This window comes from Danio aesculapii, chromosome 8, assembly GCF_903798145.1.
Source record: "Danio aesculapii chromosome 8, fDanAes4.1, whole genome shotgun sequence".
Lineage (NCBI taxonomy): Eukaryota > Metazoa > Chordata > Actinopteri > Cypriniformes > Danionidae > Danio > Danio aesculapii.
The window spans coordinates 21,125,693-21,139,403 of NC_079442.1; the positions used below are offsets into that span (position 1 = coordinate 21,125,693).

The 13,711-nt window shown below is 35.3% G+C and overlaps 1 protein-coding gene across 1 annotated transcript in view; it reads right to left on the reverse strand.

The window, feature by feature from the left end:
- The window catches only part of hmcn2 (hemicentin 2), a 161,153-nt gene that overhangs the window by 22,361 nt on the left and 125,081 nt on the right, over positions 1-13,711 (reverse strand). The window contains exons 54-68 of the mRNA XM_056463400.1: positions 12,364-12,491; positions 11,917-12,070; positions 11,331-11,452; positions 10,175-10,339; positions 9,962-10,069; positions 8,540-8,674; positions 7,655-7,789; positions 6,264-6,533; positions 5,072-5,262; positions 4,727-4,940; positions 4,504-4,638; positions 1,122-1,312; positions 901-982; positions 639-809; positions 339-491 (exon numbers count right to left, since the gene is read on the reverse strand). Coding sequence (XP_056319375.1) covers positions 339-491; positions 639-809; positions 901-982; positions 1,122-1,312; positions 4,504-4,638; positions 4,727-4,940; positions 5,072-5,262; positions 6,264-6,533; positions 7,655-7,789; positions 8,540-8,674; positions 9,962-10,069; positions 10,175-10,339; positions 11,331-11,452; positions 11,917-12,070; positions 12,364-12,491 — 2,354 coding nt within the window. The remainder of the gene's footprint in view (positions 1-338; positions 492-638; positions 810-900; positions 983-1,121; positions 1,313-4,503; positions 4,639-4,726; positions 4,941-5,071; positions 5,263-6,263; positions 6,534-7,654; positions 7,790-8,539; positions 8,675-9,961; positions 10,070-10,174; positions 10,340-11,330; positions 11,453-11,916; positions 12,071-12,363; positions 12,492-13,711) is intronic.

Below are 13,711 nucleotides of genomic sequence, written 5' to 3' on the forward strand. Positions count from 1 at the left end.
CCTGCTGAAAAAATTGCCCTCGCATGTGGTTTGTAATGTAATGGGCAGCACAAATGTCTTGATACCTCATCGCTCATACTGACTCTAACCCCAAATCATGATTTTTCCTTCACCAAACTGATTTCTATGAGAATCTTTGAGAACCATGCTGGTTCCAATAGGTCTTCTGCAGTATTTGTGATGATTGGGATGCAGTTCAACAGATGGTTAATCGTAAAAATCTACCTTCTGACATTTTTCCAAATGATCAACTAGAAGTCAAATTATTATTTGTTGCTCTTACAACTGGGATTGATGGCAACACTTTTGTCAGGTAATGAATATAATAGATCACTCACCAACACTTGGAGGAATGTTTTCCACATGGGCCTCCAGGGTGCTGGTGCCCTCCACTTCATTTTCTGTGATATTGGCTTCTAGATATGCCACCCCAAACTCCTTCTCATTGACCATGCCTATCAGACTGCCCCGTGCACGCCGTGGAGACTCTCCTACCCAACAGAGCAGAAAGACATTAGTCAGGGTTCTTGTAGTTTGTACCATAAGAGAAAGTTTGAAGTATATTTCAGCATTAATGTCAAAACAATTACACCATCAACGCTGCAATCTATTGCATTATTATTGTTTTCTAAATTCACCTGGACAGAGTGAGGCCTGACATTTCCTGGAATCTACATTTGGACCTTCACACAATGGGCCGCCATTGGCTGGTGGTGGATTGTTGCAGAATCTGATTCGTTCCTGGATGCCTTGTCCACAGGTGACGCTGCACGGGCCCCACTCCTCCCAGCTTGAGTAACCACCAGGGACTGAAAAACACAAGAGAATGTGAAATATCAAAGTATGCATGTAAAATAGATCAGTTATGATAATATAGATGAGCTCTAATAAAATGGCTACCTTGTACTATCAGTGATATTGTTCTTTCTGCAGCACCTGCCTCACTTTCAGCAACACATCTATACTCTCCTGAATCTCCAATCTGGAAAACAGATATATATAGGTCTCACACACATTAATTGAATCAAAATCTGGTCAAACAGCTTAAGACAACGTCGAGTATTAAATGTTAAAAGTCCTAAATGTTGTAGGCATTGCTTTCATCAAAAAGTACTGCTTACTATAGCACTGTAAAGAGCCAGAGAGCCATTGCGGAGAGGATGAAACCGCAAAGATCCAAGTAAGGGCTGTCCGTCTTTGTGCCAGCGAAGGGAAGGGACAGGATTGCCGGTGACTGCACAGTCCAGCATGGCTGATTTTCCTTGAACTACAGTCTGTGAAGTGTGGGCTTCCCCTCTCAGCACAGGAGGCTCTGTAAGAACACAATGTAAACAGTGGTGGTTAATACCTTTCTTTTCCAAATCTGTTAAAACCCTATGGTTGTTTTGTCTCATCTGTCTCTCAGCCACTTCCGACTGATTGCTTGCTCCTGATGGGCCTACAGCATATTAAAAGCTGTGACATAATTTCCTTGGTGGCCATCTTGTTTTGGCCACTTGCTTTGTGTTCTCTGTATGTTGGATAGTGCAGAGTTCTTGTATGTGTTAAAGTTTGTGACAACTGAGATTTGTGAGTAAGGTTTGTTTTGTGTTTGCTTTGTTTGTGGTACTTTGTTCTACTGGCTTGTTTGACTTTTTTGCCTGTTGACGATGATTTTTGGATTGTTCCTTAAATGTGGTTGCTTGTTCTGTATATACGTAGTCTTTAAATAGTGTATATAATATTGGGATAATGCAAGGAGCATGAAGCCATTTTATTTGTAAAACCTTTTGACCTGTTTTTTTTGTTAGGTAGTTAGGGTAGTTCATTATATTTTCTTTTTGTTTGTTTTTCATTTTTTTATCAGGTAAGGTAGAGGTTTTAAAAAAAAATTGGCCTTGTCAGCTCCTGAATTCAAACACCAATAAAATTCTGTCAACAATTCTACTGAAATAAACACCTTCAACATTACAGAATCAAAACAAATAAACAAACAAACAAAAACACATTATAAAGCACTGCGGAATGCAATAAATTTGAATACATTAAGGGTCTAATGTAAACAACAGGCCAACAGGACAATTGGAATTGTTACATTGAACAGTAATTGGACCGTTGCATTGCACAAGGGGTCATTCATTTGCACGTCAAAGGCTGTGTATGATTGGCCACAATGTTTCCTAGTTAGATTACAACAATCATGAAAATTGTAAAAGCTTATTTTAAACTTGCTTTGTATGTGGGACTCTTATTTTGAAAAAAGGTAGAGGCAGGGTGACTAAAGTCAGTTTATATTGTTTTCTATTAAGATGGTGAATAGTAGCACTGGTCTGCATACACTCATTGAAAACAATGTTTAGGATTATAAAAATATGTGGCACAGCACTACATGTCTGGTGTGCGATGGGCTTGAATAAGTAGGTCTCAGCCCACCATCTGATCACAGAATGTGCCACACCGAAAAGGTATGCATTCTATTTTAATGTACCTTTTGTTATTTTAACATGCATATTGCAAAACCTGTCTAGTATGTTTGTAATTGACCAACAAACATACATAAGTTGCTGAGTAAAAGTGTTTTATTGTACATTTATGAACTGTGTCATATCACTGTTTATGTATAGATTGATATTAACTCAAGCCTATGTTTTCATATATGTTAAAGCTTCGAAATACAACTCTACATACATCTAGCCCCGTTTATTGAGAATAATTATGATTTAGACTATATTTATCCACAATATAACTCAGGAGCAAATTATTTTACTTTAGTGCTTAAAGGTAGCTCAGTCACTCATAGCTACAATTAAACTCTCCACTCACTTGAAGGGTTTTACAAGGCATCTTTTCAATTTGTTGTAATATATTTTGACAATCGAAGTATGCTTATTTTGCATGTGTTTATTTCAAAGTACATCACTGTGTGTGTTTGTGTGTGAAAGAGAGTAAGCACAGATGAGATGCAGAGCGTCATATCTAGTGGTGTAACGGATTACAAATCTCACGGTTCGGATCACACTATGGATTTTGAGTCACGGATCGGACCATTTTTCGGATCAGCAAAAAAGTGAGGAGACAAATGTCATTTGCTTTCCATTTACACAAAAATATTACTGCAAAACTTACAAACTGTCATTTTAATAAAAATTTAAATCAAGAAAGAACCAAAAATGATCTTTGCTACAGTTGCTGATAATGCTAAATAGAGAAATCTAACATCTCGTACAACATATCATATTTATTTTCAATTAATGATTCAACAATCCATGTATAAAACTTCATGTCTGATTACAGATGTATTACAATTTTTTAAAAACCTATTCAGTGACATAACTTTGATGGTTGATTGTTGCCACCTACTGGTTACACAATGTAATTGCTACAACATTCACCAGCATCAAATTCCATCAAACAGTGATTTTAATCTTTACCATAAACATGTTTATATCTAAACTATAAACTGTTCCCTCAATACTTCTGTGTTATTTAATTGTTTGTAACTAACTGAAAAAGGGTAAAGACTGAATCTCTCTCGATCAAATGCAGATTTGACTTCAGCGTTTCGAAGGATTAATAAACATTTGCAAATCATTATAATTTTTCATTGAGATCGCAATTTTTTTATGTTTAATTGTGCAGCTTTACACTGAATGCATTAATGCATGCTAAACAAACTGTGGCAGAAAACACCTTTAATTAATAACCTGAGAAAGCATTTAGGATTTCTTCAGTCATAATTATATTTTACAGGGAAGCCTAAATGCTTTCATACACGTGATTTGAATGGCGCAGAAGGCGATCTCTCTGCAATTATTATAAATGTTGGATTAACCAACAAGTTCAAATCAAGTTTTTTATCTGCGGATCACGTGGGTCAACCGTGATCTTTAACACATCTAGTAATAGAGTTTTTCTATTTTTTCTATTTTCACGACTGAGCTTTCATTCTAGGGGTAATTTTTGAGATTATAAATTAGCATTTCTGGAGTTTTTTTTTACTTACCTAAGTCATATACCTACAATTTAAATATCAGAACACTTTAATGTATTGAAAGCACTCTGTGTCAGCTTTAAGACCCAGCAGAAACACTGATTTGACTTAAGATTTTTGCAAAGCAAAGTAACACTATTAATAATTCGGTCCCACTTTATATTAAGTGTCCTTAACTACCATGTACTTACATCAAAATATGAATGCAATGTACTTTATGTGTTCAGAAATCTTCTGGAGCTATTGAGGTGGGGTATCGGTAAAGTTAGGGACCGATTTAGTGGTCTGGGTGGTTTTAAGGGTGGGTAAAGGTGTAAGATGTGCTCAACAATGTAATTATAAATGTAATTACAGAAAAATAATTACGTATTTAGTTACATGCAGGTATTAAATTAAGCACAAATACAATGTAAAAACGTGTATTTACAAATTGAGAACATTGTAACGAAATATTAATTTCAATGTAAGTACATATTAGTTAAGGCTACTTAATATAAAGTGGGACCAAGAATTCAGCTGTTTTTTCTACATACCTCTAACACGCACAAAAGAGAGAGCCCGTATGAGTCCAACAGTGTTCTCTGCAATGCAGGCATAGGTCCCCCCATCACTGAGAGTGACATTGTCAAAGATCACTGAACTTCTGCCTGTTTCGTCAACACTTGCACCTGTGATTAAATATGAAAGAATTTGTCAGATCCTGGAAAATAACTTCAAAAGACTCAAAAGAAGGTAGAAAATGCAGGCATCTCATACCAGTATAGGGTCTGTTGTTGGCAGTCCAGGTTATGGTGGGTGTTGGAGTACCCTCTGCATGGCAGGACAGGCTGAGACTCTGACCTTTATTCAACGTCACATCACCAGGTAACTCTTTAAACGCTGGTCTCATGTTGACAGTCAGGCGAATGTCCCATCGAGCTGATCCAGCGGTGTTAGTTGCTACACATGTGAACAGACCTGCATCGCCAGCCTGCAAATTTACAAAGTCAAGTCACTTTGATTTTTGAACTGTGTCAAAGCAGCTTTACAGAGAAAACAGACAAAGTAATATTATGAAGAAGGCTTATTTTCACGTAGCTCATTTAAAATTCACACACTGACCTCTGCCCTTTCGATAATCAGGCCTCCTGTCTCTCTGAGAGTAAATTTGCCGGGCATGTTTGACACCGGGACCCCCTTTTTCTCCCAGCTCATCCTGGGCTCGGGAACACCCTGTGCTGCACACGGCAGCATCACTCGCAGACCCTGCATGACGGACATCTCTGACTGACCTACAAAAATCTGCGGTGGGGCTGGGGAGAGGAGAGGTACAGCAAGTCTTACAAAAACAGGAACAACAATCTTTAATGTGTACAGTAACTCAGAGACTGTAGTTTGAGAATATGGTGTAATTTAATGCTAAATATTTTCAAGCATATGAATGTTTCATGCATTTATACCATAAATACATACATAATCATTTAAACATTAATAATTATGAATTTATTTATACTACATGTGTGTGATTTTTAAAAGAATCATTAATAAATGTACATTATATACATATAGTTCATTGAATACACGTAATTAAATAGTATATGAATGACTACTAAAGCTGGCTATTTATTTAATTACTTAATATTATATAATAATATAGTACATACTAATATAATAGTTCAGATTTACTGTCACATGTCTGCCATATATTTGATTGTGTGTGTGTGAATCCTTCATAGTTGTGAGTTCCTTCTGGAATATGAGCCCCTCAGATTATAGATTTAAAAGAGATTATAAGTCTAATACAGATTATAAATTTATATATATAGTTCACATATATATATATATATATATATATATATATATATATATATATATATATATATATATATATATATATATATAAATTGTTAACATTAAGACGTATATTCATAATTTTAATTACAATTTATTATATTAGCATAGTGCTATCATAAAGCATAGTCCCTGTATAACTGTCAATTTATTATATTAGCAAAGTGAAAAATTGTAAATTTTAATACTTTATTTATAATAATTAATTTTAATACATGTTCTTTTCTAATTAACAAAAATATTTCATGTTTTATGTATAAAACTTGAAATTATTTTTATAAAAATCTTGATAAAAAATATGTTGCTACTGGGGGTTTTCAGCTTCTGAAGTAAATGTATAGTTTGTTTTTTTTATTTATTTTTTATTTTAAGTTCCCTCTAGTGAGCAATCCCAGTATCCCACAATGACTAAATCTCTCGAATGAGACAAACAATGTTTCTCCAGGTATTGTGTGTAACTCACTATGCAAAATGAGTCTGACATCATGGCTTGCTCTGCCGACGCTGTTTCGGGCTGAGCAGGTGTATATTCCTGCATCACCACGTTGAGTGGCAGTGATGTGAAGGCTGCCATTGGAGTACAGTCTCAGGTGTGAACTGTCCATCACCGGTCGCCGATCTCTGTGCCATGTCACCTCTGGTTTCGGCTGACCGTCCGCCACACAATCCAGACTGACTGGCTGACCGAGAACCACCACATACTCCAGACGAGGAACGGACAACACTGGAGGGACTGGCAACCAAACATACACTTCAATGCTTAGTTTGAGGTACAGCTTTAAAAAAATCAGGATCATGATTTAAACATCTAAATCAGGGATGCCAAAACTTTTTCTTATGAAGGGCCGAAAACCAAACTTGATTGAGGCTAGTGGGCCGGAGGTAAATATAGTTGCCATGGGTAATTTCTTAATTTGTTTAATAATATATTTTTTTTACATTTTATAATGAACTTATTACAATAGAAACAAAAACAATCTCATTTATAACAGAATGGAGTTACATTAGTTTTTGCCTTGATTTGCTCACCAATGTCTTCATTTCACAAGTTCATCTGCTCAGTCAATTGTATGAACATGGTAACATGAATAGAATGAATAGATGGCATTGCTGTCCTCAAGCGGGGCCCTGAGCTATTAACTGCCGAAGAGAGCTCGGACCTCCCGTCCTTGAAGGAGGCTCAAGGCTTGACTCGAGCTCCAAGTATGAGACCCCCCCCCCCCCTTTTTTTTTAAACATTTTGAAAAAAAAACAGAGGAGGAGATGGGAAGGTGGAGCGATGCCGGAACAAAAGTCAATTAAAACAAGTGCAACGACCGCTACTTACATGCACACGTAATGATTGGCTGACCCACCTGACAGATCAGGCTCCTTCCAAACTTACATTAGGAACTTCATCTAAAATATCTCAAGTTGTGTTCCGAAGATGAACGAAGGTCTTAGGGGTTTGGAACATCAAGAGTTTGAGTAATAATAACAGAATTTCATTTTGGAGTGAACTAACCCTTTAAACTTAGCACTTCAAATGAGTGTAGCAATTACATTGTTATGCCAAACGGTGGCAGCACACAATTAAAAAAGTATTTGTTGCTGCTTAATTTAAGAGATTCAAAAATGTTGATTCCTTTGGAAATGAAACATAATACCTGTACGAGTGAATTATTAAATTATTCAATCAAATTGACATCAATATCATTAAATCTATACAATAACACATTTTTGTCAGAATCAGTAAATGATATTATGTATTTGTTTCGCTATTTTGTAAACTGTCTATTTAAAATTGTGGGTATTCATTCTATTTAGAATCAAGCTACTCTAGCTTGAGGTTTAAACGCAATAAATGTGACATACCTTGTAAAATAAGCTGGGTTCTTCCCATAGCTGTTCCTGCTTCATTCTGTGCTAAACACTGATATGTTCCTGCATCTCCAAGAGTGACACGTGAAAACTTCAGAGCTCCATTGGAGAGAACTGCCAGTCTGTGACCTGAAAAGAGCCACAGCACATCATTTGTTTATCAGAGAAACGTCTACTAATAATGCTTGAGGTACACATATATTATTTGTTGTGTTGATTTGACAAAATTGAAAAATGTAAAATTGTTTGTGATCATTTATATTTCCTCTTTTATAATGTCACTGATTTTCTGATGTCAGACATTGATGAGGCAGACATTGAACACATATTACACTAAAATCAGCTATTTAGATCAAACTAATATTTCATATTATAATGTTTTCTCTGTTTTCTGTGAAAAACACTGTGCAGCATGAGAGACTTCTTGGCTCATTTAATTAAATTAAACTATTTTAAAAATTAACATCAAACAACTAACAATAATTACTGGCATAATATAAATAATTAAAACAGTAAACAAAAACACAAATTACAAGACACACATACCTCTAAAAACTCTAACAAAAACTAATTAAATCTACTAGCAAACTTCAGACGTATTTCAGTACTATTTTAGTTTTAAAGTAAGCTAAGTGAAAATTAGAAATGTTTTCCTCTACTAGCAGAAATAAAATAAGTACCAGCACAAAACAAGTTTAATCATAGCTGAATCTGATATGCATTTAGTTTTATGACCTTATTCGTAGTTATATATAAACCCTGGCCATCACTTTATAGCAGATAAATCTCCAAGATCTCTAGTTTGATGTCAAACCTGCAATGTTAAGGTCAAACTGTTCTCTTAATTAGTTTCATTCACTAGGACAAAACCAGACCAACCTGTGGCCACAGGAACTCCTTCTCGCTGCCATGTGATGGTGGGTCTGGGGAATCCCTGCACTTCACAGGGCAAAACCACCGAATGATGTAACACCACCTGAACCTCCTCTGCCATAGGCCTGATCTCTGGTGGTTCTGAAAACACACACACATAAAAACACAAACCAGAGTTCGGTTATCACGTGTACCACATGTGCTTTTCAATCAAAAGATAATACAGATAAGGTGAGACATTGCAGACATTTTTGTTTATCATGTGCTGTTTTTGGGCTTGCTGTCTTATACATGCAACTGTCATTAAATGTCATTCTCTCAGTTCTGTCATTTGAAATATAAATATGACATTTTTTGGGATGACAATTCTGTCACTATCACCAGTGATCCAGTCTTGGCAGATCATTGGGGAAATACATATGTTACCTTTACGAACAACAAATCCCATCATGCCATTTCACACACACTAGTCGGCAATCACCGCTGATGACACACGCAGCTGAAACTTGTGATCCCTGATCATTTGGAATTTTTACACACCACACACACTAGTTTTTTGCTGAGTCTTTGTTTGCTGTCGCTGTTTGTTGTATCAGGTGTTTCTAGTTCTTTGTTTTGCCTGTCATGTTTTTGACCCAAGCCTTGTCTTTTTATTGCATGCTTTTTTGTCACCTGTACCAACCTTACGCCGGTTTTATGACTGTGATTTGGATGGCCTGTATGTTCCAGTTTTGATCCAGTACTGACCATTGCCTGCCTGTACGACTAACCTTATTAAACTGAAATTGGATCCTTACTTTTGTTGTCCTCGATGCGCTCTCGCATGTGACAGACTCGACATAAGCAAATACATAATAACCTGTCTTTGTCATGACGACTTGACATTACCAAGACAACAAAGCTTGTCATAAAGCGGTTACAAACATGATTGTAATTATATTTCATGAAAACTTTTCACTTTTTTAAGTGGAACTAAATTAATTTGTCACTAACATTTCTCATTATGATTAGTGTCATCACTGACAAATAATTTTATAACAATATTATTATAACAATATTTAATAACATTTTATGACAACATTTGTACCACTGCAGTTGAGGTCATTAAAAATATTAATGATGGTGTTATAAAATTAATGACACAATTATACTGGCCTCATGAAAATTTGTTTATTTACAGTAATGTTAGTAGTAATATCTGAGTTATGGAGGTATAAAATGCAATTCCAAATCCTTCCAAATGTACAAACCTTTGACTCATTGATTTGTGTGTTAGAAATTTACTCAAATTAGGACATGTTTAATATATGTCATTTTTGACGTGATCAATTAACTGGGGAAGTGTGGTGATACATATTAATTATTTTATTTAACCTATGCACATAGGTTATTATTATATAGATATTCATATAGGTTATATAACCTTACCCTGTACAGTAAGAGTAACATGTTTATAAGCCACACCAACAGGATTACGAGCAGAACAGGTATATTTGCCAGCATGACTAGGAGTTGCAGCCAAGATCTCCAGTGCTCCTGTATCACAATGAAACAAACACAGTGACATGATGCAGTATAAAATATCAGTAACAGTGGGTGGGGTTGTCTGGAATAGTGGGTTATTGTTGTCTCGCATCTGACCTGTGGGCAGTACGCGATAACTACCACCTCGAGCACCCAGCTGCATCCAGTTCTTGTTCCAGCTAATGACAGGCTCTGGACGTCCCGTAGCATGACATGGCAACACCACAGGAGACATTTTAACTGCCGTAACACTGCTGACATCATCTTTAATCACAGGGGGAACTAAGAACACAATGAATTATGTTCAGTCCATGAATACACACAGACATTCAATGTGAGTCATGTTATTCATATATGCACATATAATAAGTCATATAGTGTATGACATTTTAGTTAAACTTCAAAAAAACTATATACAATTTTGAAAAAGACAAATAAATCTAACCAATATAAAAATACAGATATTAAGTTTAAATAATTTTGTTACCTAATATATGTATAATATACATTGTATATAACCTGTTAGCTAGCACTCACTTTTGGGGATTTACACCAATCTAAATGTAAATAGTAACAGTTCTTGACCCCAGTAAGCTACAAACAAACAAACTTTAGGCTTTACTATGGTTTATGTCGAAAATCGTGGAAAGTTTCATGCTCAAAAATATAAAAAGTTATACATTATGAAGTAATGAGAAAAAAAATGTATTGTATTCATTGTTTGTTTTCCATATACAAACACGGGAAAACGTTGCTTCGGGAAGTTGTGTGTTGCACGGGAAAACACAGAAAAAAGATGCTTTGAAAGCCAAATATCTCATAAGTTATATGTCAAATTTGATGAAGATGGCATGCAAAACAGTTTTCTGAAGCTATATCGGTGTCCTTCTTTCCCTCACTGTCAGAGGCATTTTCTCAAAAATGACCTTCCCAAACTAAAACAGTAACAGTTGCTGAATAATTTGGTCTACATTCACAGTTCATGTATCTTTAGAAAGAAAACACTTTAGGCTTTATTATCCTTCATCTACAGTTTATAATGCTTAAAATGAAATGTAATGTTTATTTAAAATATATAATTATTTCAGCTGATAAAGTATAACTAATTTAACTACAGCTAAAATTAAAATGCTACAAATTATTGATTTACTGACACATTTACACGTGACTTAAAACCATTCAAACAGATTTAGGTGGGGGTGGGGTATAGTACTGTATATGAGCATGAATATGTATTTAATGTGTGTTATCATCCTTGAACCTCTTACAGTACCTTGCAGAATAACCTCTATGACCCTTCGCTCTTCTCCAACCTCATTGGTCACTGTGCACTCGAAATAGCCCTCATCCTCAGCAGTCGGTGACGTAATTACCAGAGAGCCAGAAGACATTAACCTTTAAAGCAAAGTCATTTAGTACACATAATTTATTATAATTTATAAATACATTTGTAATGAATTTGTATTTGTCAGTAAATAAATAAAATCAATCAATAAAAAAATTTAAAAATGACAATTAGAATATTATATTAAATGTGTTTAAATGAAAACATATACATATGCATTTAAAATACAAATGACAAGACATAAACCAAAAAGCACAGCAAAACAAACTGCTTTGTGTGAGTGTGTTTGTCAGAATAAAAAAATAAAAAAATAAATAATATAATTAGATAAATAGCTAATTAAAAATAATAAATAAATAAATAAATAAATAAATAAATAAATAAACAAACAAACAAACAAATAAATATTTATTTTACATTTTAGAAATATACATTTAATTTAATTGGTAAATTTGCTAGTAAACATTATTTATTTTGTAATTGCTTACTGCATATATACAGTAGCATTTCTAACCTGTAAGTGCTTGACTGATCCACACTGATAGGTGAGCCATTTCTCCTCCAGCTGACCTGAGGAGCAGGAATACCAGTGCTCTCACAACTCAACACTGCCCTCTGACCGGTGACCACTGTCACATTAAAGGGACCAGGGGTGATCGAGGGCCCGACTGAAAGCAAAAAATGTGGAAAGGAAAGAAAATTAGCCTGCATCCTGTCTAACACTATTTAGGAGTTTGTTTAAACTGTCAAATCACTTTAACTTTTAAAGCTCTTCATACAATGTGAGTTGTGTCAAAGCAACTATCCATAGATAATAGGCAATAGTTGAAAATCAGCAATGAAGATTCAATAACATGGAACAAGCTCAGTGATTAGGCACATTCAGTTCCACAGGATGCTGAGCTTGTTAACTGATGATTCAGCAATGCTAATATGTCACTTTAGTGTATTTGAAGTATACCGTAGACTTTAAGGTCCATGCCACGATGGTCTGATCCAGCCTGATTAGACACACTGCAGTAATAACGACCAACATCAGACAGCTGCACTGCAGAAATACGCAAAGATCCCTCTGACAGCAAGGTGAATCTGTGTCAATCAATCAATCAATCAATCAATCAATCAATCAATCAATCAATCAATCAATCAATCAATCAATCAATCAATCAAATGTTATTTTTAAAACACTTTAAAAATCAAAACCAAATTGCTGTACAGAAGACTAAAACTCAAACATGACAAAAAATACAACAAAAAATGATGAAGAAAATATAAAACAAACAAACAAACAAACAAACAAACAAACAAACAAACAAACAAACAAACAAAAAAGCAAAAGGTGCCAAAGGCCTAAGAGAAAACCTTAAGTTATGTTTTGTGTTTTAAGTTATATATTTAAAAAAACAGAAGAGGGCTGTCTAATAAACAAATACGTAGTCTAATAACTAGTTTTGAAACTACTACAGCAAAGGCATGGTCCTCTCTGAGTTTACGCTTTTAGGCCAAATCTCAGTACTACCCATTAGCCCTTGCCCTTACTCCTAGACCTCGTTTTGCGCGTTCCCGTGAAGAGGTAGGGGTGTCCCAATTCTCTTTAGCTTGAAGGCGTAGGGCTAAGGGGAAGGGGTAGATACCCCTTCGAACTGAGATTTTTCAGGACCACGCTCGAAACCAAGGGGCAAGAAAATTTCCCAAAATACACCAGCCACAATGGCAGGAAAGCTGCACCCGGAAGTACAGAGATCCACAAATTAGTATTTTTTGTCATTATTCCGTATTTTTACAACAAACAAGCACATGTTTTAATACATTCATAACCGCTTTCGTGTTTTACCATCATGTTTAAAAAAAAAACTGCTATAATAAAAACCGCAAAATTTCGCGATCTATAATCTATAATAATAACTCCTGTATAGCAGTCCCACAACATTCTGTCACTCGATGACACTCGAATACCGTGTCAGAAAAGTCTAGTGGCTAGGAATTACCTTTTTACAGTGTCTGCTATAATGCTAATGTTGTGTTTGTGTGTTTACATAGATGAATATGGCCATGATGTAAATACACAGTACAGTTACGATCTTATCCACATTAGATTGTTATGATAATATGATATATGCCTTCAGTGATTTCTTGAAGATAAATACCAAAAAATGTATCGCGATGGACTGATCTCACATGAAGCAAGAGATCACGATGACATGACGATGTGTGCAGGTGCTGTAGTGGTGTCTCATTTCTTAGGGGTAAATTTTGAAGCCGTTTCCCTTCACACTCTGTTTTAAGGGCCAATGAGAAAGGGAAGGGGT